General features: G+C 58.4%; 8 protein-coding genes across 8 annotated transcripts; 5 read left to right on the top strand and 3 right to left on the bottom strand.

Moving 5' to 3' along the window:
* Nucleotides 1–1,055: 1,055 nt before the first annotated feature.
* Nucleotides 1,056–2,929, bottom strand: NOG1 (Nucleolar GTP-binding protein 1; the record flags this gene model as incomplete). The annotated part of the gene is made up of 4 exons (XM_060265052.1): nucleotides 1,056–1,071; nucleotides 1,092–2,597; nucleotides 2,634–2,665; nucleotides 2,711–2,929. The coding sequence occupies 4 exons, from the start codon at nucleotides 2,927–2,929 to the stop codon at nucleotides 1,056–1,058; spliced, it is 1,773 nt and encodes a 590-aa protein (XP_060121035.1).
* A 1,073-nt stretch (nucleotides 2,930–4,002) lies between these two features.
* Nucleotides 4,003–4,769, top strand: MJAP1_001085 (uncharacterized protein; the record flags this gene model as incomplete). The annotated part of the gene is made up of 3 exons (XM_060265051.1): nucleotides 4,003–4,315; nucleotides 4,337–4,736; nucleotides 4,766–4,769. 3 exons carry the CDS (start codon nucleotides 4,003–4,005, stop codon nucleotides 4,767–4,769), a joined length of 717 nt encoding a protein of 238 aa, XP_060121034.1.
* Nucleotides 4,770–9,896: 5,127 nt separating this feature from the next.
* On the top strand, nucleotides 9,897–11,576 carry PUT2 (L-glutamate gamma-semialdehyde dehydrogenase; the record flags this gene model as incomplete). The annotated part of the gene is made up of 2 exons (XM_060265050.1): nucleotides 9,897–9,965; nucleotides 9,993–11,576. The coding sequence occupies 2 exons, from the start codon at nucleotides 9,897–9,899 to the stop codon at nucleotides 11,574–11,576; spliced, it is 1,653 nt and encodes a 550-aa protein (XP_060121033.1).
* A 70-nt stretch (nucleotides 11,577–11,646) lies between these two features.
* On the bottom strand, nucleotides 11,647–12,384 carry MJAP1_001083 (uncharacterized protein; the record flags this gene model as incomplete). The annotated part of the gene is made up of 4 exons (XM_060265049.1): nucleotides 11,647–11,766; nucleotides 11,790–12,168; nucleotides 12,198–12,295; nucleotides 12,319–12,384. The coding sequence occupies 4 exons, from the start codon at nucleotides 12,382–12,384 to the stop codon at nucleotides 11,647–11,649; spliced, it is 663 nt and encodes a 220-aa protein (XP_060121032.1).
* Nucleotides 12,385–13,305: 921 nt separating this feature from the next.
* AXL2 (polarity establishment/cellular polarization) lies at nucleotides 13,306–18,006 on the top strand (the record flags this gene model as incomplete). The annotated part of the gene is made up of 1 exon (XM_060265048.1): nucleotides 13,306–18,006. One exon carries the CDS (start codon nucleotides 13,306–13,308, stop codon nucleotides 18,004–18,006), a length of 4,701 nt encoding a protein of 1,566 aa, XP_060121031.1.
* A 49-nt stretch (nucleotides 18,007–18,055) lies between these two features.
* MJAP1_001081 (uncharacterized protein) lies at nucleotides 18,056–20,308 on the top strand (the record flags this gene model as incomplete). Its single annotated transcript, XM_060265047.1, has 1 exon — nucleotides 18,056–20,308. One exon carries the CDS (start codon nucleotides 18,056–18,058, stop codon nucleotides 20,306–20,308), a length of 2,253 nt encoding a protein of 750 aa, XP_060121030.1.
* An 8-nt stretch (nucleotides 20,309–20,316) lies between these two features.
* On the bottom strand, nucleotides 20,317–22,051 carry GLE1 (Nuclear pore complex nucleoporin component; the record flags this gene model as incomplete). Its single annotated transcript, XM_060265046.1, has 2 exons — nucleotides 20,317–21,735; nucleotides 21,758–22,051. The coding sequence occupies 2 exons, from the start codon at nucleotides 22,049–22,051 to the stop codon at nucleotides 20,317–20,319; spliced, it is 1,713 nt and encodes a 570-aa protein (XP_060121029.1).
* Nucleotides 22,052–22,089: 38 nt separating this feature from the next.
* Nucleotides 22,090–26,040, top strand: MJAP1_001079 (uncharacterized protein; the record flags this gene model as incomplete). The annotated part of the gene is made up of 8 exons (XM_060265045.1): nucleotides 22,090–22,499; nucleotides 22,522–23,128; nucleotides 23,151–23,231; nucleotides 23,709–24,675; nucleotides 24,698–24,908; nucleotides 24,931–25,199; nucleotides 25,222–25,635; nucleotides 25,658–26,040. The coding sequence occupies 8 exons, from the start codon at nucleotides 22,090–22,092 to the stop codon at nucleotides 26,038–26,040; spliced, it is 3,342 nt and encodes a 1,113-aa protein (XP_060121028.1).
* Nucleotides 26,041–26,121: the final 81 nt, after the last annotated feature.

Below are 26,121 nucleotides of genomic sequence, written 5' to 3'. Positions count from 1 at the left end.
CAATGTTGTTTTTGTACCACAGCGATTCGTTCGGGTTCAGAATTCCATCGATCTTCAGTACTACGCCAGCAGCCTTAACAGGATCTTTCTGTCCATCTTCCGAAATTTGTCCCTGGCGGCTGCAGGACGCTTGCCGCGGTTCAAGTTTCACGATCGAAGCGGCATCAATTGAAGTGCATACAATAAACACAAGTAAAGGGTATAAAACAAGCATCTGGATTAATGCAGGGCTTGCTTCACAAAATGCAAAAGAGTGGGGAATAAAGAAGAGCGTATCTTAGGTATCTGAACAACCTGGTGGTTGACGAAAATGTGGCTTGGGCTAGCGATATTTTGAGTGAATTAACCCGTAGCGATAGGCTTGCCTAGTTATGAACGAAGGATTGTATACCGCATCTGTTATCACCGTGTGATATTCCTCGGTTGTCGGGGGTCCCTCAAAAGGAATGGGCTGCTCCAGTTGAGAATGCCACTTAGCCAATTAAAGCAGTCTATGAAGTGCGCGTGGGCGGCGCTAATTGTTGACATTTACGGGGGTGACGTAATAACATCGCTACAGCGCTTTTCAGCGCTGTAGCGATGTTATTTGGACTAGACCTCCACATTCCGGCAGTATTTTGGCGACATGTCATCGGAGTCCCCAAGGTGTTTATAGGAAGTACAAACGAAGCGAGTACAGGTTTGCACTCCATTTACCTGCTACGCGTTGATCCATTACTGCGCTTTCCTGTTTAGGGTTAGTATACCTGCTCCTGGAACCAATAGAATACGTACCAGCAAATAGCCACTTCGGCTTCGATTCCTGGATGCGCCTGTCCGATTCTCCGGCCTTTGCGTGCTGGTTACGCTCACGAATGCCTAGTTCATGCAGACTGCGAGCCTTCTTCAGTTGCTCAACATTGCGGAGGCCATCGGCCTGGCGGTTACGCGCAGGAATACGAGCAGCACCGGCGCGGGCACTGATTGGTCCACCCTCCCTGTTCGTGGAAGCAGTGGTAGAGCTTTTACCACGCGTCAAAGCCACAGAACGCTTGTCTGCAGTACCGCGAATCTTCTTACGAGAGGGTGCTTCTGCAGGTTCCTCGACAGACATGCCGTCGCTCATATCTGCATCTTCATCGTTGTCCTCGTCCTCCATATCCTCGTCATCGTCTTCGTCGCGACTCTTCCGCTTGCCCACAAGGCCCTTGGCTTTCGCGAGAAGTTCAGCACGCATCTCGATATTGCTGGGATCAATACCAGCAGCGCGCATGTTCTCAGCCATCTGGGACAGAGTGCGGTGCTGCAGCTTCCTCGGCACATGAGGCCGGTTCTGGAGCGCCTTCTTGGTCTGGGCAAGCAGCTTGGCCTTATCTTTGCGCTGCTTAATACCTTCGGCAACAGCGCGGAGCTCTTCATCCTCGCTGTTGAGCTCTTCTTCGCTTTCATCGTAGAAGCCGTCAGCCTCCAGCTTTTCTTCTTCGCGCTCCAACTTGTCCAGCGACGTCAGGATATCAGGGTCGATGAAGTCAGCAATGTTCTTGCCCTCGTAAATCTCTGGAATGGTGTCATATTTCCAGTCATCATTTGCGAGCATGTAGTTCTTCTTCATGTCAATGTTATGCACACCAGCACCACCCTGCTCCTCCTGAATATCCTTCTCCGTCCTACGACGGAGGGGGTCATGCAGGTCAAACCTCTTACGTGTACCCGAAGCAATGGGCTCCGGCACAAACGGCTTGCGCTCAACGTCGTCACGCCTCTGCGGCGTGGCAACATGCAGGCGGTTCAAGATAGAGTTGGCCTTAGGACCCTTAACCTTGCCTTCCACACGGGTGGCGAGGAGAGTCTCGCATGCATTTTGTTTCAGATCCATGATACCTTCGTCGGTGAAGGTACTGATCTCAGCAATTTGAACGCTGCCATCCGAATCATTCACAAGACTGCGCACGAGACCAGCACGCTCGTCGTCGAGATCCTCCAGCTTGGCAACATCGATCTTGTTAATGACCAAGAACGTGGGCTTGTTGGCGAACAGGGGCTTGATGCTGTTGAAAAGCTGCACTTGAGCTTCGATCGTGTAGCCACACTGCTCCGAAAGGTCCATAAAGTAAAGGACAGCAGCGCGCAAGTGCGCAAGAGCCGTAATGGCCTGCATCTCAATCGTGTTCATCTCCTCGAGGGGGTGGTCGAGAATGCCCGGCGTGTCAATGACTTGCCAGCGCAAGTACTTATAGTCCATGTGCCCCACGAAAAGCGACTTGGTCGTAAAAGCATACGGCTGCACATCAACATCGGCACGAGTCACCTTGTTGATGAAGCTCGACTTGCCCACGTTGGGGTAGCCACAGATGACCAGAGTACGAGTCGACGGGTCAATGGAAGGCAGACGAGATATATGTTGACGGACTTGCTCAAGATAAGCAAGAGGGTCCTTGTTACGACGCATAATAGTCGCCATGCGACCCAGAGCCGCGCGCTTGAGCTGCTTGCAGCGGTACAGACTGTCACCGAACTTGATCAGACGAACATAGTCCTTGGCCACTTGCTCGATCAAGTGACGAGCCGTATTGATTTGACCGAGTGCCAGCTTATAATGGTTTTTGTCGTAAAGGACACTGGAGGTTAGCAACAGTTGTTATGCAGTTACATACTTCATCAGCGACGACGTGAAGGGATGCAAGTTCTGCAGGTAGTTAGCATCAAAATACTAATGACAAGAGGTACATACCTCAAGGACAGGGAACTCAGTCAAAATAGCCTGAAGCTTCTCCGTGAAAGCATCCTTTGTAAACATGACCTTGCGCATATAGAACGAGCGGATACGAGTGATTTTAAAGCCCGGGTGAATCACCGTAGGGGTTTTGCGTTGTGTCTTAGACAACACGATATCCAAGAAGTCATTGGCAGTAGGAACAGGCGCGATAGACGCCTTGAGAGTACCCGACATCGTGAAGGGAAGAGGAGAGTGGTACGCCCCTCACGATACTTCACTGGGAATGGCAAAGCAGAAGCACCGCTCGCGATGCCTCAGCACAATTTTTTTTGGTCTTTGCCTTGATGACTAAAAGAAGTGGCGGCCAATCTCGCCGTCGCGGAGGGTTTGCCGACATTTTTTTTTGGGCTCGGGGCTTCGTAATTGGCTCAGCCAACACGGCCACAGCTAGAGTGTCGGTTTAGTCAAGCAGGGAAAAAAGTGCACGAGCGCCCGGCAACATTGGTACGATAGTGCTGGAACACCTCTCTGCTCTTGCCCGTTTCGAGTGCGCTTTCCAAGTAAATTACTTGTCGTTGTGCTCTCTTTGATTGAGCGGACTTTGAGTAAAAACGCAAGGTCTTCATTGGTGTTGACTTCTGCGTACACCCAGCGTGTTCGGACCATTAAAGTACGTGCCCAAACTGCCGCAAACCGGACGGCAGCGTAATGAACTCGTCACTAACACGCGTTTACTTTCAGACCATGGATATCCGTTTGAATACAAGTTTCCACGCTTCAGCAACCAATATCATTCCTCTCGCTCTATTCAGCGAGCTCCCCAACACTGTCAAACCGGCGTATCGCCCCTACACAAGTACTGGTCAAGACCCTGAGCTGGGGCATATTGTGGCACCACTTTAAGTGAGCGCTACGTATTTTGTGTTTGCTTGGATCCTATCTACTAGGTAAGTTCAACACTAGTGGTCACTGGAGCAATGTACTTACCACGGACTCCATTGCAGATCCGAGCTTTTGCGCAGCAATCTATTGTGACTGCGGACCAGGGAATGCAAGTGGCATACCCTCCTAATCAGCTGGCGTCATCGCCAGCTCATGGCAGCAGCCATGCATCGTCTCCAATCCAACTAGAGACAACAAACACCAATACAGAATTGACTCCTACACAGGAGGACTCTCAAGAAAACGACGATGACCATGCTCTCAGTGAAGCTGGCACGGATCTCGGAGAAGTCGTGGACTTGGACGATTACCTATCTACCGATGAAGATGCATTGAATAACCTTTCTGACTCCGACGACTCGGACATGGCCAAGCAAATCGAGGCTGCGGCTGAAAGCGAGTCTCTTCTTGGTTCGGACGGCTCAAGCGACGAGGCCCACTTGGAAAAAGAAGAGCAATACATTATTGACGATGCGATCAGCCGCAAGAAATCTAAGTACGACCGACCGGGCTCGTCCAACTCGGACGAGGCGCTGGACTATGGCAACCGTACGGATGCCTTTGATACGGAAAAAGAGCACAACTTCGAAGAAGACGACGAGTTCTGGAATACTCTGTCGCCCTCCAGGACAAATTATGGCGATGCCGTGATTGAAAATGAAATGTTCAAACCACAGCGTGGGTTTGCTACCTCCCCAGAGCCGTCCTTTTCTGACTTTTTTGACTCTTCTGACGAAATGGATGAAGCACAAGTCCACGACGATGACGATGACGAGATGTTGACTACCGATGAAGACACTGAGAGTGTTTCGGACAGCAGCTCTACCATCAGCAACGCGTCTCTTTCTGCGCCTTTGATTGCACACTTCGGCAAAACACGCGACCGCCACGACGACGAGGGAGACGGTGATGAACCAGCGACTGATGAAGATGAAGATGGCTCTTTGCGAAGTGCTATTCCTCTTCTTGTCATTGAAGATTTGGATGGCCGCTTGATCTACGCCCGTGCAGGTGACGGCGAAGCGGTGTTTGGCTCTGACGGCGAGTTCGAATTTGCAGGAGAGAGCGACGAGGACATTTCTAGTGATGACATGGGCGAGTACGAACAACAACTCATGCCTCGCTTAGATAACGGGTTGAACAAATCTCAGTTCAATGATGTCGTTCTTTCCGACGCTGATACCCAAGGCATGGATACTGGAGACGATGGTGATACGACCGACGAGCTCCCCGATGAAGATATGCCCTACCCCCGTCTTTTGATTGGTTCTATTGCTCCACGGGGTGGCCGTAATGCTAGGCGTGCTCGCGAAATCGCAGCCCGGTCTCGCATGTCGTCTCCCCGCGTCTTGTCGCCCGCTCCTAGCCTCCCTGGACCGACCGCGGCTTCTGGTTCTAGAGCCCCAAGCTCGCTGTCGAACGTGCTCTCTGTGGCTGATGCTGATTCGGAGAGTTCGGATGCGGAGGACGACGCCGATTATGCCAAACGGACGACTTCAACTGCTTCGACAGGAGAGGCAGGTGGTGATGAAGCTGGCGCGAGAGAGTCCCCATGTAAACATGAGCCAGTTACCCCTGGCTTTACCAAGCCGGAGATGGGCCAGTTCATTCCGGCCTTTTCCAAGTCTGTCCATCGCGCAGTGATTGATGGGTCACACCGTGCGCCGTCTCCTTTCAGTTCGCAGATGGTGCTGCAGCGTGGCTTTGGCAAGAAGCGCCCGACTTCAAAGCCAGGGATGTTTGAGGACTCTCTAGAGCATGCACTGAGCGCTCCTTCGCGATTTAAGCGCAAGAGAAGTCTTCCAAGTCATTACTACAGCCCTTCTTTCGGCGGCATGAGTCAATTCGCTGTACAACCTGATCAGGGCCGGAATCCGGATTCATCGCCTGAGCCTGGGTCGCCCAAACTGGACAATACGATGGACCTAGGGGATGTCCTGGATGAAAACCTCATCTGGGAGGAGGCTTCAAGTGAATCTGGCAGCGATGGTGAACAGAGTTCATGGTCTGGTAAACCATCAGAGAATAAGTCGCGCAGCCGGTCGAAGCGACAGAGTGACCTTGGGCGAGGACATGCTGGCCGCGGTCCTGGATTGAACTACAATGCGTTTGCGCGTTGGAACCGAATCCCTATGGGCGCTTTCCGCGACTCCCAGAAACAGTCAAGTGCTGCTGTTTCTCCCCCAATGTCAAATGTGTATGCGAACCATCAACGTCCCACTGGCACGTTCCTGCTGACACACCCCTACCCTTCGAGCAAGCGCCAGTTCCTTTCTAATGCGATCACTCCGCCTGCCAGAAGTAATGCGTTGCTACAAGCCAAGGAGCAGACACCATTCCGACGTGCCTCTCCAAACTTGAATGACCCGCAGAATATGGTCTCGCCATTGAATCGCACGCTAGCAGACTCTGCTGTTCCCCATGGTTCGCCTAGCGCACGGTCTCCGTTAGACTCGAGTTTGGCCTGGATGCCAACTGCAGGGGCTAGCAACTCGGAGCAGAAACCGGCCAACATTGGCGATCATACCGTGGTGGGAGGCAACTTTTTAGTGTCTCCCATGCTGATGCCTGTCAAGCACAGCGGAAGGAATGGAAGCTCAGCTAACCTTGGTGCACCGAGTGCGGCTGGTCCTTTCCCACACAGTCGCAAAGTGACCAAGCGTGAAAAACGAGAAAAGAAGGCGCGCCGCGAAGCGATGAAGAGAGAACGCTCGTTGGACCAATTCAACTTGCGATCGGGAGATAATCCATCGCCAACCCCGCAGCCTTCTGGCGCAGCGAGTACCGCATCTTAGGGACAACTCAAGCGACCTTGTGGTTGAATTACACTAATCTATATTCTACTGTCCTATAGCGAATAGGCAATATCCCTCGGAAGTATAGATTGGAACGCCCGCCTTAACGCCTGGACCCTGCTTTTGCATGCTTGCTCAACCCTAGCGCCCGAGACCCTGCTTTTGCATCCTCGCTCATTGTAGCTCCGTCGGCGTAACAAGATCTTGCGATACTGTCCAACCACACTATGCGGGCGTCAAGCGTGCTTAATTATCCAACGCGTGAAAACAGGGAGGCAACGCCTACGAGATAGCTAGCCATCTCGAAGTATCAGACGATTGGCGGCCTTAACAAAGAAAGGCCAATCTGTACGGCCCGCCCCAGGCCAACCGCCCGGCAATTTCCCGCCAGCCTGCTCACACCGGCAAGGTCGCTATACATATATGCTAAATGACGTCACTGTCGCTCAGTGATTGCTCAGATTTTATGTCTTCCCGATATGAGGGGTTGGATAGGGCAATGCGGGCTCACCAAATGGTATTTTTGCTACAGTGATAGGCTCGTTGAAAGGATATCTCCAATGCAAGTGTGCAAACTGTATACGTCACTGTGCCTGCCCAGCGGCGAAAAAAAGGTTCTAGTTCAGGGGCAGAAGCGCGATGATGGAATGTTATGCGAGTGCCCCCGGCACATCTTCGTTTGAAAGCCAAGCAACGTCATTAAAACGGAAAGAAGTGGCCTTCGCGGGAGAAAGACCCTAAGCGCATTCGATTGGAAGTGACGTCCTAGGGTTGCGTTAGTGTACCCAGGGACGGGGGTTATAGTTCAGGTCATCAAACACTCGTATATCTGTCTCGCTCCCCTGTCTTTGTCAATACACTCCAGACAAGCCAGCCGGCGGGACGGGATATTAACCTTTAGAGTAGTATCACTACTTGCCGCTGCTAAGCTGACATTTTAAGGACTGTGATAGTCCTTGTCTTGACCACTTGCTAGCGAGTTCCAGATACAGTGCTCACTGCCCCACCATTGGGAGTACAGGTCAGGGACTCGCCACGACACTTTTGATACAGAAGACCTCCTTTGCGTATTGCCTAATATGCATCTAGGCGGGCCATCTGCTCAGACAGCAGGCTCTGCGGTGCAAGGGAACCTATCCCATGCACCCGCCACAGACCATTTTGCCAACGCTCCGAGCCAAGGCAAGCTTGGTCAGGGCGGCCAAGAACACTCTAACAATACTTCTGTGGACGGGGAGGGTGCAGCAGCGCCTCAGTTGCCCACCGGCACCGCCCCCATGCAGGAGGAACCTGTTAGTACAAAGTCGCCCGAATCGGATCGGACGAGTGACCCGTCAAGCAAAGATGACTCTGAGCAGCAAGCCCGCAGCAGTACGGGCAGTACGAGTCTGAGCCCGGGTGACTCCCAAAGTGACGGGAAGACTCAGGATGGTGGCGATGCCACCACCAACAATACCGGCGCTAACGTCTCGGCGACGAACAGCCAAGAGAGCTCCTCTGAGTCAACCCAGGACTCTCTACTGCAAAAGCCACGTAAGGATGGGCAGTCGAAAGACTCTCGAAACGGTATCAGCGTGGGAGGGAAAAAGCGATACCCTTGCCCATTCCCCGGATGCGACAAAACGTTTTCGACGAGTGGCCACTCCTCGCGGCACAGCCGCATTCACACGGGCGAGAAGCCTTACCGCTGCTCGTATCCCGGTTGCAACGCGCAATTCTCACGCTATGACAACAGTTTACAACACTACCGTACGCATATCATTTCTTCCAAGGGCGGAAAGAAATCGCGTGGGAAATCGAGCGCTCAAACTGTTGCAGAGATTGCTGATGCAAATGAAGTGGACAAGCAAGCACGCGCGGCAATCACGCTTGCTACGCCGGAGCACCCTACCACAGCCCCTATTGACACTCGGGTGACTCGCCCTGCTCCTGCGACTAGTGTGACTGTGCGACCCATGGCGGCCTATCCGGCTTCGTCGATGGCACGCGCTAACTCAGGATCGACTGCTGCTGCTTTTGATACTACAAGCAACGGGGCCTACGCTGACCCTTCTAAGCCGGTCCTAGTCGTTCCTGAAGAGCCTGCGGCCGAGCCTGTGATGTCCGCCAAGACGGTGGATGACGATTACGCACCACGTGCTTATGCACCTATGGGCTGGAATGGGTACAAGAAGATGCGCTCCCACACGACCGAGGCGACCATGAATACTTCTCCGTCCCGCAGTGATGCGGATCGTCTGTACGGAGCCGGTTCTTCGCAGAATGGACCGGCATTTGGGTCGTCGCGCATGTACCCCCCCTATGGGACACCCTTTGCGCGCCCTGGTATGACCAAAGACAGCCGGTCTTGGCCCTACCTTAGCGAGAGTGTGGGTGCTCCAGGCCCATTGACGTCTCGGTACGCCCAGTACCCGCACGACGATGATTCCTACAGAGTTCGCATGATGTGGCCGAGCCAGAACGAGCGCAAGCGCCTCACAAGTGATCCTGGTACGACCTACAGGCTTCCAGGATCTCGTACACCATCCGCGGCGACGCCCTCGATTGCGCGATCCCCTCAGCGTGCGGCACAGTCCACGTCTCCCGTGGACAGTAAGCCCCCGCCCCCCGTCCTGTCCACCAGCCAAACATTTGACTTTGGCCGTTCTACTGCCTACCCTCTTTCGGGAGCGGAGGTAGAGCGGAGCTCATCATTTGTTATTAATGATCGTTCTGACCTCGCAAAGCTGGCCTCTCGTAAAATGCCTCCCCGTCCGGCGGCTGATCAGAGTTACGCAATGCATGCTCGACCTTCTGCTTTCCGGATACGCAAGAGCGGCAGTATGCCTTCTATGCTTGCCTTGGAGATGCCACGTTCTGAGAGCTCACATTCCCTGTCGAAATACTCTCTTGGCGCCGGAACGCCTTCCTTTTCTACACAAGCCCCTGGCCCTGTGCCTGGCAACGAGTTTATGATGAACCGGCATGCAGACCAAGGCAGGACGCTCACTGAGCAGCCCAGTTCTGCATGGAGTGGTGGCTCAAAAGGCCAGGACGATGAGGCACTCATTTTGCCTCCCCTTTCTCGACTTTCTTAAATGTTGTTGAACAGTAATAAGTTCTGGACACTACGACAATGTTTGCATGATTGCTTCGGCATCCTTGTACAGCTTTGCCGCATTACAGATCTGATGCTTTTCTAGCACGCATATCTCAAGCCTTTCTTTCTTTGTCACAACAATATTCGTTTTGGACAATGCGAGAGCACACCAATGTATCTCTAGCCATCACATGTAGAACCCCAGCCCTAATTTCTTCTGCTTTGCATGTTTGATATTTTTCCCCAACAGCTGAGCCACACGCAGGCTTCGAAACGTGGAGGTCACCGGGTAAAATGACTAAAAATTTCGAACATTGGCCGATGGGGCCAGCAGGGATTCGAAAAACTTGCGTGGCAAGGGATCAGCTTCCAACCCATCCCAACCATGACCGTTTCTACTACTGTTCCCACTCTGGGTGAGTTTAAGCTCCCTGAGATCCTCAATGAGCCTATGGTATGTTAAATTCTTGACTGACTCCAGCGCAACTTTGAGCCCAACTCGGTCGACCGTGCCGAGCTGCAGAAGGCTGTCGATGAGCTGATCGCTGCCGGCCCCATCGAGGTCCCCCTTGTCATTGACGGCAAGGAGGTCAAGACGGGCAAGACCAACAAGCAAGTCAACCCCGGTAACCACGCCCAGACCCTCTGTGTGTACCACGAGGCCGACCAGGCGATGGTCGACACCGCTATTCAGGGCGCGCTCAAGGCCAAGGAGACTTGGGCGAACCTCCCCTGGAGCGAGCGCGCTGCCATCGGTCTCAAGGCTGCTGACCTGATTGCGCACAAGTACCGCTACAAGCTTCTGGCCGCCACCATGGTGGGCCAGGGCAAGAACGTGTGGCAGGCTGAGATCGACGCTGGTGCGGAGATCTGTGACTTCCTGCGTTTTGGCACCAAGTACATCGACGACATGTATCAGATCCAGCCCCCTCGCAACGCCCCTGGTGTGTGGAACCGTACCGAGTACCGTCCCCTCGAGGGCTTCGTGCTTGCCGTGTCGCCCTTCAACTTCACGGCCATTGCTGGCAATCTGGTCATGACCCCTGCCCTGGTCGGTAACGTCGTGGTTTGGAAGCCCTCGCCCATGGCGATCTACTCCAACTACATCGTGTACCAGATCCTGCGCGAGGCCGGTGTGCCTGCTGGTGTTATCCAGTTCGTCCCTGGTGACGCCGAGACGATCGTCGGCACTGCGATCGATCACCGCGAGTTCACTAGCCTGCACTTCACGGGCTCGACCTACGTCTTCCGTTCGCTGTGGAAGAAGATCTCGGCGAACCTCGACAAGTACCGCGGCTACCCCCGCATTGTTGGTGAGACTGGTGGCAAGAACTTCCACATGATCCACAAGTCGGCCAACCCCGATGTGGTGGTGACGCAGTGCATCCGTGCTGCCTTTGAATACCAGGGCCAAAAGTGCAGTGCTCTTTCCCGCCTGTATGTCCCCAAGTCGCTCTGGGAGGGTGGCCTGAAGGAGAAGCTGGTTAGCGCTACCAGGAGCATTAGCATGGGCCCCGTGAACGAGTTCAAGCATTTCGTCGGCCCCGTCATTGCCAAGCACTCCTTCGACAAGATCATGGGTCTGATCAAGGAGGCCAAGGACCAGGGCGGCGAGGTTCTGGTCGGCGGTGAGGGTGACGACTCGACCGGTTACTACATCCAGCCGACCATCATCGAGACCAAGGACCCCCAGTCGGTGACCATGGTCAAGGAGATCTTCGGCCCGGTCATCACCGTCTACGCCTACGACGACGACCAGCTCGACGAGACTTGCGCTCTGGTCGACTCGACCACCGAGTACGCCCTTACCGGCTCCATCTTCTCGTCGGACCGCCACGCCCTGGTGCACATGAGCAACTTGCTGCGCAATGCCTCGGGTATGATGTACTACAACGACAAGTGCACTGGTGCCGTTGTGGGTCAGCAGCCCTTCGGTGGTGCTCGCGCCTCGGGTACCAACGACAAGGCCGGCTCGATGAACATCTTCTTCCGCTTCGTGTCGCCTCGCACGATCAAGGAGTCGATGCTCGACCCGACTAAGTACATCTACCCCTCCAACGAGTAAGTTGATCATAGGACATAAGACTGTGCCGCTTTGCTATTTTCTACGTATTTGCCAACCGACAGCTATAGGTCTAGTCGTCAGCGGGAGGAGCCTCCTCATCCAAGTAGCGGATGAGCCTCACGCGGAGCTCGGTCGTTTCATCGCCGCGCAGTGTGTCGGACTCAAACGTCACTTGCGTCTGGATTTGGACCTGGGGTAAGAATCAGAACGTACCATCTCTAGGGCACCACGCAGCACACCGGCCAACACATTCGAGTACCACAGCCCACCACGAAGAACCTCGGGAGGAAGCTCAACAAACTCCGCCAGAGGGTTCTCCGCCAGGATGAGCGAGAACTCTTTGGAGCCAGGGGCAGCAGCATCGGATGCGGGCGGCGGCGCGCTCGCCTGAGGCGTACCGGGGTTGGCCTCTGCACTTTGGCCGGGGGCCGTTGAGCCACCTTGACCAAAGGTGACTGTCGGGACAATGTTGAGGAACATCTTGAAACCGACCTTGCTGACAGCTTCTGCGACGTCCCGCATATCCGTGCACCGCGGCAAGTTACTCCGCGCAAGGAAGTCTTCGATGAGGCGTGTCCCAATATTGTAGCCCCTGTGCGTCAGTCCAGGCCAGTGACCTACATTTTCTCCAGTTGAATGTTCACCTGTTCGTAATCTTCATAGTCTTTGATTAGCTGGACGACGAGCGCGCCATAAGTGAGGGTAAACAGCTCGGAATTCTGTGTCAGTAAGCCGCACGTACGACCTTGTCTGTGTTTTGTCTCCATAGGTCCTCGCCCAGCGTCTTGTATTGCTTTGCGGACGCCATTGTATCGGTGCGTCACGATCCCGACGCGCACGTCCAAACTCGTTGCAAGCGGAGGGCCACGCGACGTGTTGGCGGAGATACATGAAGCCTATTAGGTCGGTATGCGCTCAAGAGGCGCGCTTATGCGAATATCATGGATTGACCAGGCAGACGCTGCTAGAAAGCAGTAGAACTACGCCCTGTTCAGCAAAGCATTTCCTCAGCACTTGTCGGTTTAGGGCTTGTAGTAGTCGTAGGCCACACGACCAGTAATAGCTACGAGTCTCGCAACTTTTGCTGCGATGGACTCTAGAACCTGGCTTCAACTACATTGCCACAGCTCGTACGTAGATTCCGTAACATAGGTTCGAACCATCTTTCCTTTTTCTCGTCTTGATTACTACGACCTGCGCGCCATAGCCTACTCGTCTGCCTCTCTAGCCGTGAGCCCAAGGGCGTCCTGGAGCCCTCCACACGCGCGTAGGGTCTGCCTCAACATCTTCCGCGCGTGTCAAGCCTTTGTGTGTATTTGTGTCCATAGATAATCTACGCCCATGATATTCCGCGAATCGGCGGCCGCACCTGCTAATCGGGGCGCACAATAATGGAGTCGTTCGTATTTCGACTACGACAAAAGATGTACGGGCACCTGTTGCGGCGTATTGGAACATATTCTAGTGTTGGCTCCGTGCGCGGTGCGCGACAAGCAGCTCAATTCTCTTCACTGACCACCGTTAAGGCTGGACCTTGACCTGTTCTTTGCAGTGTTTCTGCGTACGAATCGCTGAAAGTCGTGCTTCTGTTGGTGCCATTGAGCGCATCGCTTTGCTACTATCGCAGCGTGCTTCATTGCGCCTAGCACAGATTCTCTAAGCAGTCGGCGCATTTCACTTCGTTGACTAACATCCGCTTATGCTTATTTCTACCGCTTTAAACAAGCGCATGGCTTGGTTGCTGCTGCTGGCAGCGGCATTCCAAGCCTCGCCTGTATTCGCCGACGTCACTGTTGGCACGCAGCTTGCCGACCAGTACCCCCCGCTCGCGCATGTCAGCCAAGCATATGACTGGCAGTTTTTGAAGGATACCTTTTCCTCAGACAGCGGAAGCCTTACATTCTCCGCAGATGGCCTCCCCAGCTGGGCCAAGATTGATTCCAAATCGGGCCGGATTACCGGTAACCCCAGCAAGAGTGGGTCGGGCGACCAAACATCGCATGTTACCATTACTGCGAGCGAGGGCGGTAGCAAGAGTAAGAAGGCGTCGTCTGCTTTTGACTTGGTGACCATTGCTGCGCCTGCGCCCACGCTGAAGACGTCTCTGCAGGACCAGCTTCCCAAGGCTGCATCTATGGGCCAAGGAAATATGATGCCAAACAAGGTTTTGCATCTTCCCCTTGGATGGTCGTTCAGTATCGGCTTCGACGGCGATACGTTTGTCTTGCCGCAGGACGACCATGTCCACTACTCGACCTACTTGGCCGGCGCCAAGCCGCTTCCAAGCTGGCTTGTGTTTAACGAGGAGGAGATGACCTACTCGGGTATTGCGCCTACGAACCCTGGCCCAAATGGGACCTATTTTGACGTGATTCTCTTTGGCTCGAACCGGCCCAACACGGGTGGCCCCTCGAGCAACTTTACCATTTACGTTGCCGGCGGCATCATCACCAGCAACTCGACAGCCGGTCCGACCGTTTTTAATGTGACCGAAGGGCAGCCGTTCTCGTACGGTGTGGACGCGCTCAACACATCGACGCTCCTAGTCGATGGTAAGCCTGCTCGTGGCGGACAGTTCGAGATCCAAGCGGCGAACAATGTGCCCGACTGGATCTCGTACGATTCCACCTCGCACAACATCACGGGCAAGGCGCCGTTCGAGACAAAAAACACCAACTACACGCAGACGATTATCCCCCTGCAAATCACGCACGATGGTTCGACGCCGATGGACTACAATGTGACGATGGACGTATACCCTTCGCCCTTCAACGCAGAGACATTGCCGAATGCCACCGTGTCCACCGGCAAAGAGTTCGAAGTGCGTATCGACAAGCTCCTCCGCGATACCAAGACCAAGGCAAGCGTTGACTTTGGCAGCGACCTTTCTAAGCGGTCCATTCGCTTTGTCAACGGTCGCATTGCGCACCACAACCTGCGCCGCGCTGCACCATCGTGGCTGCACTACGACGACGAGACAAAGAAGATCTCTGGTACTGCACCAGACAGTGAGCAGCAGCTCAACGTCCAGGTGTCGGCAGCGAACCCTGTACCGAACGCCCCGGTTCCCGACTCGGTTTCGTCCTTTACGCTTTTTGTGCGCAATGGATCCCACCCCGAGACGGCGCCTGGTGCAGGCGACGGCCTATCGCCGGGTGAGAAGGGTGCGATTGCTGGTTCGATCCTGGGTGCTGCACTCCTTGCTGCGATCGCCGGTACGCTTTTCTACTTTTGCTGCTACAAACGCCGCCGTCGCCAGGCTCCGGTGTCTGAGGAAGCGGCCACGGCCCCGGCTATAGCCGAGACGGAAGAGAAGGAGGAGCCCGCTGCGCCTGCCGAGGCGGAAGAGATGCCTGCGAATGCCGTTTCGCCCTACATTCCCCAGTCGGAGCGCCCGTACGAGGATATTCACCCCGTGCCCGAGCGCGAGCCAAACACGTACTCTTCGACAAACTGGACTGCCCCAGCTGCGGGTACCGCCGGTGTCGGTGCTGGCTTGGCCGCCGGATTCGCGGCGCACAAGGCTGGTGATCGCACGAGCGGTGCGTCGGCCGGCCAGCGCTCTACCGCTCCGTCCGGCCCGGCAACCAATGCCGAGGTCCCCTCGAGTCCTCAGTGGCAGCGGGCGGACGAGGAGATGAATCCCACGCCTTTCCTGGCCCAATCTCACTGGACGCCTCCTGTATGGACGCAAATGGCGCCCGGTGCGGCACGCAACGCACGGACCTCGACGCAATCCGACAAGCCAGCGCAGCCAGCGACGCGCGCCGATCTCGGTCGCTCCTGGCCTCGCACCAAGTCCCAAGCGGCGCTCCCCGATGCGCCGTTTACGTCGATCGACATGCATTCGCCTCCACAAGGAGAGTCGGACGGCCACTTTTCTTCTGCGCCCGAGACGCAGGAAGGCACGGACGAGAATGCGACAGCGACCCCTGCACAGCCTGAGTCTGAACCCAAGCGGTCATCTACCGCGATGGGGGGCATCCTCGGTGGCCTCGCCGCAGCGACGGGCCTCGCTGGTCTCGGCGTGAGCAAGAAGTCGGAGAAGGACATCGCAAAGGAGCGCGAGGCAGAGGAGGAGGAGCAAGAAGAGGAGAAGGAGGAAGATGTTGAAGAGCCCCGCAAGCCCACCATTCTCTCGCAGATCTTTGGCGGCGGCAAAGTTCAGGACGAGGAGGCGGCCATCAAGTCGAGCGCGCCTGCAGCTACCACGGTCGAAGACGCGACGACGCCAGACGAGGCCGAGGACATCAAGCCTGTCCAGGACAAGGGTACCTCGGCGGCGCTGCCTCATGAGCGTGCAAGCTGGGAGGACGACCTGTGGTACGGCGAGCGTGACCAGACGGCGAACCGCAGCGAGATCCCGGCCGCAGGCGAGGCGCCGCGACTGCGCCACGTCTCGGGCTCGGTTGCGGATGCCCCTCGGCCCCTATCGGAGGTGAGCCAAGGCCGCTCGGCGGCGCCCGAGTCGCAGGATGTGCATTCTTCCGACGGCATGTCGTCGGAGATGTTCACGGCACGCACGCGCCAGACTGAGTCGTCGCACGAGCACGGCCCTGCGCCGCTGTCCAACGATACCCGCCGCGTCTCGGCTGCCGCGCTTGGTGCCGAGGCTTTTGGCACCCGCACCGGACCTGCGCCGCGTGTTGCGTCGCAGAACTGGGTGCGTCTCGACGATGGCGATGAGTCGATCTCGTACCTGGGCCCTGTCGACGAGGCAGCCTATCCCCAGGACCATATGACGATTGTCACGCAGCCTTCGGCGTCGGAGACGGTGGCCGAGCCCAAGCCTGAGGAGCAAGTGCAGGAAGACGAGGCGATTGCCGAGTCTGCGCCTGTGCCTGCCAAGGAGCCTGCGCCTGCGTCCGAGGCTGCAGAGAAGTCTGCGCCCGTGCCTGCGCAGGCGTTGCCTGGCTCGATCTCGGTGCGCACGGTGCCTTCCGAGCCTGCGCAGCCCACGCAGCCCGCGCTCGAGACGCTTACGATGGACAAGCCCGTGCAAGACCCCGCGCCGACGTCGGCCACGTCGACCTTGTCGCCGTCGCCGATGGAGCCTGGCTGGGACGACTTGGTGCAGGATGATGGCCCGATGAGCCCCGTGCGCAGCAGCACGACGCATGCGATGCCGCTCAGTGCCGCGGATGCGTACGTGCGCTCGCCGCCGGACGCTGCGCTCGAGCAGTTTGCGCCGTGGCAGCAATTCGGCCTCTTTTCGCCTACGATCCCCGACCCTGAGCAGGAGCGCCGCGCGCTGGCGAGCAGCGCGACCGCCCCCCAGCTCGGCCCTGTCGTGACGGGCGGCATGTTGTCGCCGCTGCCTACGACAGGCACGCCGCAGCTCTCGCCGGTGAACGCCGGGGGTATCATGTCGCCCCTTGCGTCCGGCATGCCGTTTGGCAGCCTGGACCGCGCCTCGTCGCTCGGCCATGCCCCCAGGCTCCCCGGCTCGCCGACGCAGCCGCTGGACGCGCAGGCCCGCTTTGTGCCGCAGCACCAAGCGCGCCTCGAGGAAGGCACGTCCAAGGTGCGGCCCGGCAGCCAGGCTGTCGAGCCGCAGGAGCTCACGGGCATGTTTGACGATGCGGACAACGACCCTGCCGTCGATCCCTTTGCTGGGAACCAATACCCCTACGGCACGGTCCTTGGCCAGACCCCCAACGCGCGCCCCACCTCCATGCAACCCTCGGAAGGTTCGAGCAACAATGCGGAGGAGTTCCGTGGCACCGAAGGCGCGATTGCACAGATGATGTTCGGCAGCGAGAGCGATGCCGAGTCGCGCCGCACGAGCGCCATCTCGTCTGCAAACGCCCATGAGCAGCCTAAGGAGGCCGAGCCTCGTGCACCCGTCGTGCCGGTCCCTGCTGCCGCGGAAGAGACACCTGCCGAGGACACGACAGTGCGCCCGAACAAGGCGCCCTCGCCGCCGGCAGCCGCCCCCCCGCGCTCCTCGACGATGGCCTCGATCCAAATGGCGCAGTCGCGCTCGGTCTCCTTCTCGCGTGCCAAGCCTCCGCGCCTGCAGCTCATGAGCTGCCGCCCTGACGAGGCGATCTCGCTCCCGCTAATGAGCTCGCAAGTCTCCATTCCCCACCACCTCTTGGACCAAGCAGGTGCCCGGTCCTCTGCTCGCTACCTCCCCCAACTCTTTGCTCCCTCGCGCCCCGACCTGCACGAGAAGTGGCCTTCGTGGCTCTCGTGGCTCTCGTGGGATGCCGAGCAGCAGGAGCTGACGGGCACAGTCCCACCGAGCTTTGCGGAGGAGCACCGCCTGCCGATGCAGCTCCCGATTCACATCCTGCTGGAGAACGGACACCAGATCCTACAGGAGAGTGGACAGGAGCGGCCAGACCCGGCGACTGCCTCGGCACCGCTCCTTGTGGCGCGTATCCTATTGACGGTACTCCCTGCCGCCCAGCCCCGCGAACCTTAGTTCCTGCGCCATAGTTGTCGACCCCACGTGGAAATAAGCACCCTGCCCCATGGCGATGAACCCCACCGAGGTGGGGGACACGAGCTGGGTCGCAGCGCTCGCGCGCTATCATGCGCCGGGCGCAGCGCCCACACATACGATTGAAACAGAATGGGACGAGAGCATGTTTGCCATGGCGCGCCCCAAGCTCGTTCCGACGCACGAAATGCGCGAAGATACCGACCTCGCTGCCCCGCACCAACACAACGCGCAGGCGCACAGTGCTCACGACGCAGGCGCCGTGGACACGCGCAAGTCGCGCGCACGGCGCAGCTGGATTGCTGACCTGTTCCGCCGTGACAGCAGTGAGCCGCCCCGGATGCTCCGGAACCGGCGCTCGGCGCGCTTCTCGATGCCGCCGGTCGTTCCCAGCGATGCAAGCGAGCGCAAAGGTGCGCCGCAGTACATCCAGCAGCACGTTGTGTTGGGCGAGCGGAGCGCACCAAATCCGAGCCAAGCGGTCGACTATAGCGCAGCAAACGTACGCGACTTTGCGCGTTCTACCGCGTCAGGCAGTGCTGGACACACCCAAGGCACGGAGAAGCGCTGGAACGCGGCGCCTGCTCCGTCGTGGGTGCAGCCTGCATATGGTGAGCAACTCGCGTACAGAGCGGAGCCTGCGAACGGAGTGCAGTCCACGTATGGTTCACAGCCCGCGTACGAGCAGCCCGCGTACGAGCAGCCTACGTACGAGCAGCCTACGTACGAGCAGCCTACGTACGAGCAGCCTACATACGAGCAGCCTACGTATGATGCACAGGTACCTGACGTGAACAGTATACCGAATGGAACGACTGCGTACGATTCATTCGCATATGGCTCGGAAGGAGCATCCGAGGCGGATACGTCGGCCAAAGACCCATGCGATGCAGTCGCGCAAGGACAGCATCCGTCTGTGCCTTGGGTCGGCTCCAGTGCCGGGATGTGGCATACGTACGACACGCTGGCACCTGCGGATGTGTTCTCCTCGGCGAACGGCGCCGAGCAGCAAGACACGGCGCAGTACGATGTGCAGCAATACAGTTGGCAGCAGCAGGATGCGTCGCAGCAGGACATGTCGAAGCAGTATATTCCTGAGCACGACGCGTCGCAGCAGCACATGCCCCAAAACGATGCGCCGCAGCCGGCCGTGTCACAGGATGACATGCCGCAGCAATCCTTGTCGCACCCTACCGCGCAAGTGTACTTGCCTTGGTACGCCAATGAGGCTGCCGAGGCTCCCACTGAGGCTCCCACGACGCATTCGCTACCGACCTCATATTCGCTCCCTGCGTTCCAAGTGCCGCACGACACGTCGGCCTCGTCGCTGTATGCCAAATTGTACGATACCTCGGCGTCCGACATGCGCCCCGCACCGGCCATTGCCCTGGCAAAGCCGCTCCACAATGAGCCCTCGATCCCTGGCGCCGACGATGCGAGTGCTTATGGCGCGGCCATGGCGTCGCCGGCCGCCGATGGTGTGGCGTGGCCGCAGCACAATGTGCGTCCTGCCGACGTCGACGTCGAGCCGTCGGTCCCAGTGGCACCTGCGCCTCTCCCTCCTACGCCACGCTTCCCTTCCGTGTCGCCACACATTGCGACGCGGCACTGGAGCATGCCCCCTGCGCCGCCGCCGATCGGCGCCCAACGTGGCATTGCGCCGCCGTTCCTTCCTGCACACATTCTCACCCTGTCTGAAGAAGCGGGCGACCGCACGAGCGCGTCTGCGCCCCTGCCTGTACCACGCTCTACGTCGATGCATGGTGCATACCGCTGGCGTGCGCGTGGCTCGATTAGCATGCGGCGCACCTCTGCGCCCTTGCCACCGATCCAGCCGCCTCCGCAGACGGAGCTTCCCCCCCTCCCCGATGCGAGCGTCGTGGAGAGCGTCCCGCCAAGTGTGATGTCGCACGGCACGCCACGCGATGCGTACGCCACGCCGATGATGGCGGGCTCGGTGCTTAGTACGCCTGACGCACAAGACACGTTGCTGGAAACACCCGTAACCCGCACGCCGTCGCTGAGCCAGTCGTGGGGCATGGTGCAGATGCCTGGCGCGTTTGAATTCTCCCCCGAGTCCAAGCTCCGCCATTGGGATAGCCGTCGGAGCATTGTGCGCTATGGATCCCCCCGTCTCGAGCGCTCCGGCAGTGCTGTGCGGCACGCCTCCCCCCGTGCCGAGAAAAGTACTTGGCCGCGCGAGCAGGAGCCTGGCCAGGGCGGGCGCCCCACGTCGCTGCTTGTGTCTGCACGCGACAAGGTCGCATACGGCTTTGCTGTCTAGTATGTACACTACTCCATTTCGCGCCCTGGCGAAGCATGTTCGGCCAGCGATTTGGTTTTTTGCCAGGACTCGAGGATGAGCTGGAGGCGTACACGCGCAGCGCGCAGCGCATCGCGCTGTGCGTCGCCCTGGACGTCGGCCGGTCCGAGCTTGTTCTGTAGCACACCGTGCTCCAGCACCATGGCCCATAGCTTGTGCGCCTGGCGGCCGTACCGCTCGCCGGTCGCGGTGCCTGCTACCTCCAAAAAGGTACACCAGAGAGTAGGCAACATGGGCTGTTGTGCATACGGCGGCGTCGTCGCACGCACCTGCCACGTCCACAGACGGCTCGGCTGAAAGACGCTCGGCACATGCTCGGCCGCCTGTTTCAGGTCGCAACCCGGCGCCAGGCCGCTGCACGCGGCGACCGACGAGAGCGACGTCTGGAGACAGGCAAAGTACAACGCACAAATGCCGCTCATTCGCGACGTGTACATGTGCGCGGTCTCTTCGGCGTCGATCTTGAAGCCGAGCATCTTGCGGTAGGCGCGCTCGTCCACGCCGTCGCGCTCGGGCAGCGTGCCGAGAACATAGGGACACTTTTTGACCAAGCGCGCCATTAGCACGTCGCCCAACGCGCGATGGCCAAGGAGGAGCAGGCCCAGGACCGTGCGGGCGAGGGGGTATGCGGTTTCCTGGCGGGCGGCGACCTCCTGTTCGGCCTGCCGGATAAGGCACTTGGCAAGGTGGTTGAGTGTCCAGTAGTACAGGTAGCGTCGTGCGCCTTCTTCCGGCGCTTGCTGCGCCTCGTGCAGCACGGCAGCAATCGCCTTGGTGATGCGCGCAATCTCGTCGCGCGCGTTTGTCAGCTGCCCAATCTTGGGAGTGATGGCGCGCTTCGCCGCAAAGCACTGCTTGCGCCATGCGGGGTTGGCAGCGATCGCTGGGAGAATTTCGTCCTTGATCGTCTTCATCTCGGCCTGCCAGTGCTTCATTTCTTTCGCAGCAACAGGACCGACACGCTCGCCGCCGCGCATCGTATTGTACACGCCTTCCTTCTGCGCCAGCGCCGCGAGCTCGGCCTCTTTGGCGGCGGTGCGCTTCTTTTCTTCCTCGGCGGCCTTTTTCTCCTCTTCGATCCGACGCAGCTCGGCCGTGCGCGCTTTCTTTGCTTCTGCCTCGGCCTGCTCTTGACGGCGCCGCGCGTTGGCAAGCTGCTCGGCCTCGTGTGCAGCACGCTTCTCGGCGCCGCGGATCGCTTCCTCGATGCCTTCCCAGAGACTCGCGTTGCGCTGGTCAAACGCCTCGCGCTCTTTGCGTTCCACCTCTTTCTGCTGCAGCTGGAAATGGGAGAGGAGATCCGTGACCTCATGCACGCTCTGGTCGCCGCCGGAGCGGTGGGGCGTCGCGCCGCGCATCGGTGTTGATCCTCGTTGCCAGGCAGGGCGCTGCGTTAGTCAAGCGACGTACCCATGCTTTACGTTGGCACGCAGCCTCCCATCGGTCCCACGGATCGAGCTCATTAGCAAGGCGCACGTCAGAGAGGTCGTGCCCGTGCGCATCCTCCTCTTCGTCGCTGCTCTCCAGTCCGGGCACCGGAGGGGAAAGCGGCGCGGTGCGCCATGTCACAGGGTCCGCGTCGCTGTCTTCGTCCGAAGACGACTCGTACACGTAGCGACCTGTTGGCCGCCGCGGTTTGAGGGCCGCCATTCGTGGCGCGTCGACACGGTCAGGGCGCGGCACACGCCCGGCCGCGGTCGCCATCGTGGTTGCAAGCCCGATCGGGTGCCCGATCTGCCACGATGGCGCCGAAAGGCTACCAAGTCCTGCGGCTGGCCCAAGCGTGCCCGATCGTGCTGCCGCTGACAATCGCCCACCAGTGTGGCCAGGCGTTTCGGTGGCGCAAGGTGCTACTTCCAGCGACCGAGTACGAACCTCGGCGCCTCGAATGGTCCTTGTGCCTGCGCGACCGCGTCGTCTTTTTGCAGCATGACCGTGCGTCGAATTGCCTGTACTACCGCTCCGTCTTTCCAGAAGGGTACTCGCCGCGCGAGCCGACGGCCATTTGGCTACAAGACTATCTGAGTCTGGAGGCACCGACGTCCGAATGGTACGCGGAGTGGTGCGAAAAAGATCCAGTCTTTGCCAAGCACGCAAAGCGGTTCGCCGGCGCGAACATCCTGCGGCAGGATCCGTGGGAGTGCATGTGCGCGTACGTCGTCTAACTCACCCAGCTTTATCTGCAGCTCCAATAACAATATTCCCCGCATCAGCCAGATGGTGCACAAGCTGTGCGAGCACTTTTCGCCGCTCCAGCATGTCGAGACTTATCCCCCCGGCACGCGGCTGTGCCACACGCTTGACGTCTCGGAGCTGGAGGAGCCTGTGGACGAAAAGTGCACACTAGCTTACCACCCCTTTCCCCCGCCGACGTGCCTTGCAGCGCCCGAGGTCGAGGGCAAGCTCCGTACGCTTGGGTTTGGGTACCGGGCCAAGTATATTGCCAAGACGGCGCAGATGCTCTGCGACCAAGCGCGTGCGGCGCTGCCCGACGGCGCGAGCGACGAAAAAGTCGACGAGGCCGTCTATGCCTACCTCTTGTCCCTGCGCTCGCTCCCCTACTACGAGGCCCGCGAGGCGCTCACGCAGTTCGCGGGCATCGGCCCCAAAGTCGCCGACTGTATCCTACTCATGTCGCTCGACCAGGCCGAGAGCATTCCCGTCGACCGCCACGTATTCCAATTTGCCGAGCGGTGGTACGGCATCCGCTCCAAGCGCTATGAAGACGTCGCCGACAGGCTGCGTGCGATTTGGGGCGCCCGCGCAGGATGGGCGCACTCGGTACGTTGCTCTACTCACGCAGGTGTTGTTTTACGCAGACCTGCGCTCCTTTTCGGCCTACGAGCCCGAAACCACGCATGCCAAGCCCGAAATCAAAGACGAGGTATGCGTGGAAGGATCGAGCATGCCTACTGAATCCGGAAGCGATTCTCTCAAAGAAGAAGGATACACACCCTGGAAGCACGAAGAGGACACCAAAGGAGCCCTGCGCACCACGTTGCCACTCGATGATACAACGACGCAGCCTAGTCCGCAAATCAAGAGTGAGCCCAGTCACGAGCTGGATGCATGCACATCGCCTGCGCGCACGAAGCGCGCACGGACCGCAGCAGACCGCAGCAACCATCTGCCCCGTAGCTCATAACCTCCACTTGTGTTGTTCTGTAAAATGGAGGCGATGCGCCAGCGGCTGCTGGCCCAACAGCTTGGCTTGGCCAGTCCCACGCCCGGTGCGCGGCAAGAGCCAAATAGCCCTCATACGCCTCAGCGCACCGACTCACCACAACCGTCACGAGGCACGTGGCGCACGGAACCGAAAGTACGAACCATGCCGCTGGGATACACGCCAGCGACGCCAGAGCCGTTTAGTCCGTGGTCGGCGCGCCGGGGCTTGGGCACGCCCATGGGGAAGGGTATGCGCACCCCAGACCGCCATGGAGGCACACCGCGTGCCGACACGCCGATCGAGCGCACCAATATCTCGGCAAAGGAACGCGAACAGCAGCTGCAGAAAATGCTCTCAGGCCTCGTGTCGGTCGTTGACCATGTGGACATGGACCGCGCGCATATCCCGGGTCTGCTGTGTCGCCTGCTGCCCCACCAAGTCCAGGGTGTCGAGTGGATGCGCCAGCGCGAGCGTGGCGATATCAAGGGCGGCATTCTCGCTGACGATATGGGTCTGGGCAAGACTGTTCAGATGCTCGCGCTGATCATGTCGCACCGTCACCTCGACCAGATCAAGGGGAGCGATGGAAAAGGCAATCTGAACGATAAGCTCTTTCACGAAGACACCGACGTACGGAAAAAGCCCTTTCAAAGCACGAGCAAGCCGACGAAGCTCGCTGCACCGGGCCTGGATGCGGACCCAGACGGCGATGTGTTTGCTGACGACGTCGACAATATGCTGGCAAAACGTGCGCGCCAGGTGTTTGTTTCGAATACCAAGACGACGCTCATCATTGCGCCCCTCGCTGTCGTCGAGCAGTGGCACAAGGAAGCGAACGAAAAGACCGGACACAAGCTCAAGGTCTATGTGCATCATGGCCCCGGCCGCGCCAAGACGCCCGAAGTTTTACAGAAGGCCGACGTGGTCGTGACAACATATGCGACAGCTGCCAATGAGCATGCGCAGTACATGGCGAGCCTGGGCCAGATCGAGTCAAAAGGCTCGAAAAAGAAACCCATCATACTCGACTCGGACGAGGATAGCAGTGAAGACGATCTCGCGTCGTCCGACTCGGACACGCCGCTCAAGCGCGCGCCGCCTGCGGCCAAGAAGCAGGCCACTGCGCCCCTGTTTCGGGCCAAGTGGCTGCGCATCGTGCTCGGTACGTGGCCAGACTAACACAGACGAGGCGCAAAACATTAAAAACTACCGCGCCAAGAGCAGCAAGGCATGCTTTGAGCTCTCGCTGAACGCTGCCGCACGATGGTGCTTGACCGGCACGCCGCTCCAGAACAATGTGATGGAGCTCTTTAGCCTGATGCACTTTCTCCGTGCGGCGCCGTTTGACGATTATAGTCATTTCCGGCGGATGATTGACGAGCCCCTAAAGAACAAGTATGTGCTCTGGCTTACCCAGCAATACCGCGCACCACAGTCACGGAATGAAGCGGCTTTGTGCTGTGCTGCGTACGATCATGCTGCGCCGCACCAAAGACGCACAGTACGACGGCAAGCCCCTCTTGCAGCTTCCTGGGCGCACGGTTGATGTGGTCACGACCGAGTTTGCGTCGGACGATGAGCGCGAGTTTTACCGCGACATTGAGAACCGCATGAAAAAGGTGCTGGACAAGAATGGCAAAATGGACGCGATGGGCATGTTGGTCATGCTGCTCCGTCTGCGCCAAGGTATGTCGCCTTGCTCACGCAGCATGCAACCACCCTGCGCTGATTACCTCGACGTCGAGCGCGCCCCAAACAGATGCGCGCGAGGCGCCCAAGGCCGCCGCACAAGACGTGGGTGCCGATCCGGACGATGAGCTTGCCGACCTCCTTGCCGGCCTCTCCGTCCAGGCGCGACACTGTGAGCGGTGCCAGGTCGTGCTGCCCAAGACCTACGAACCGGTTCTTTGTGAGGGGTGTCAAGCGCAAGCCGCTGAGGAGGCCAAGCGAGGTATCGTGTGGAAGGAGCGCACGTCGACCAAGCTTGCCAAGACCATGGCGCTGCTCGAAGAGTTCCGGGCGCAGGACAAGCACGACAAGACCATCATCTTTAGCCAGTTTACCTCTTTCTTGGACCTGCTCGAAGGCGCCCTCAGCAAGACGGGCATCGAGTTTGTGCGGTGTACGTTTCCCAGCTGACCCAGACGACGGCAAAATGACGCGGACTGCACGCGAGCTTGCCCTGACCAAGATCCGCACGCATGAGGCAACCAAGGTCATCCTTATTTCGTTCAAGGCCGGCAGCACGGGCCTGAACCTGACCTGCTGCAACCGCGTGATTCTATGCGACCTATGGTGGAATCCCCAGATTGAGGAGCAGGCTTTTGACCGAGCGCACCGCCTCGGGCAGGCCAAGGACGTGTATATTTACAAGCTTTCCATTTCGGGCACCGTCGAAGAGCGTATTTTGGCGCTCCAGCAAAAGAAGCGCGAGCTCGCACGCACGGCCCTCGATGGCAGCAGCCCCGCGCAGGCGTCACGGCTTTCCGCGGAAGAATTGGCCTATTTGTTTCGGGGCGCAGTGTAAGGGGGCCTCCACATAGGGCTAATTGGGGAAATGGCACGATTTTTAGAAGTAAAGGAGTCATAGTGGCGTCCATCTTCGATG

The sequence above is a fragment of the Malassezia japonica genome, chromosome 1 (assembly GCF_029542785.1).
Source record: "Malassezia japonica chromosome 1, complete sequence".
Lineage (NCBI taxonomy): Eukaryota > Fungi > Basidiomycota > Malasseziomycetes > Malasseziales > Malasseziaceae > Malassezia > Malassezia japonica.
Note: the sequence above shows the minus strand (reverse complement) of the source record. Positions and strands in the feature narration are given on the sequence as shown.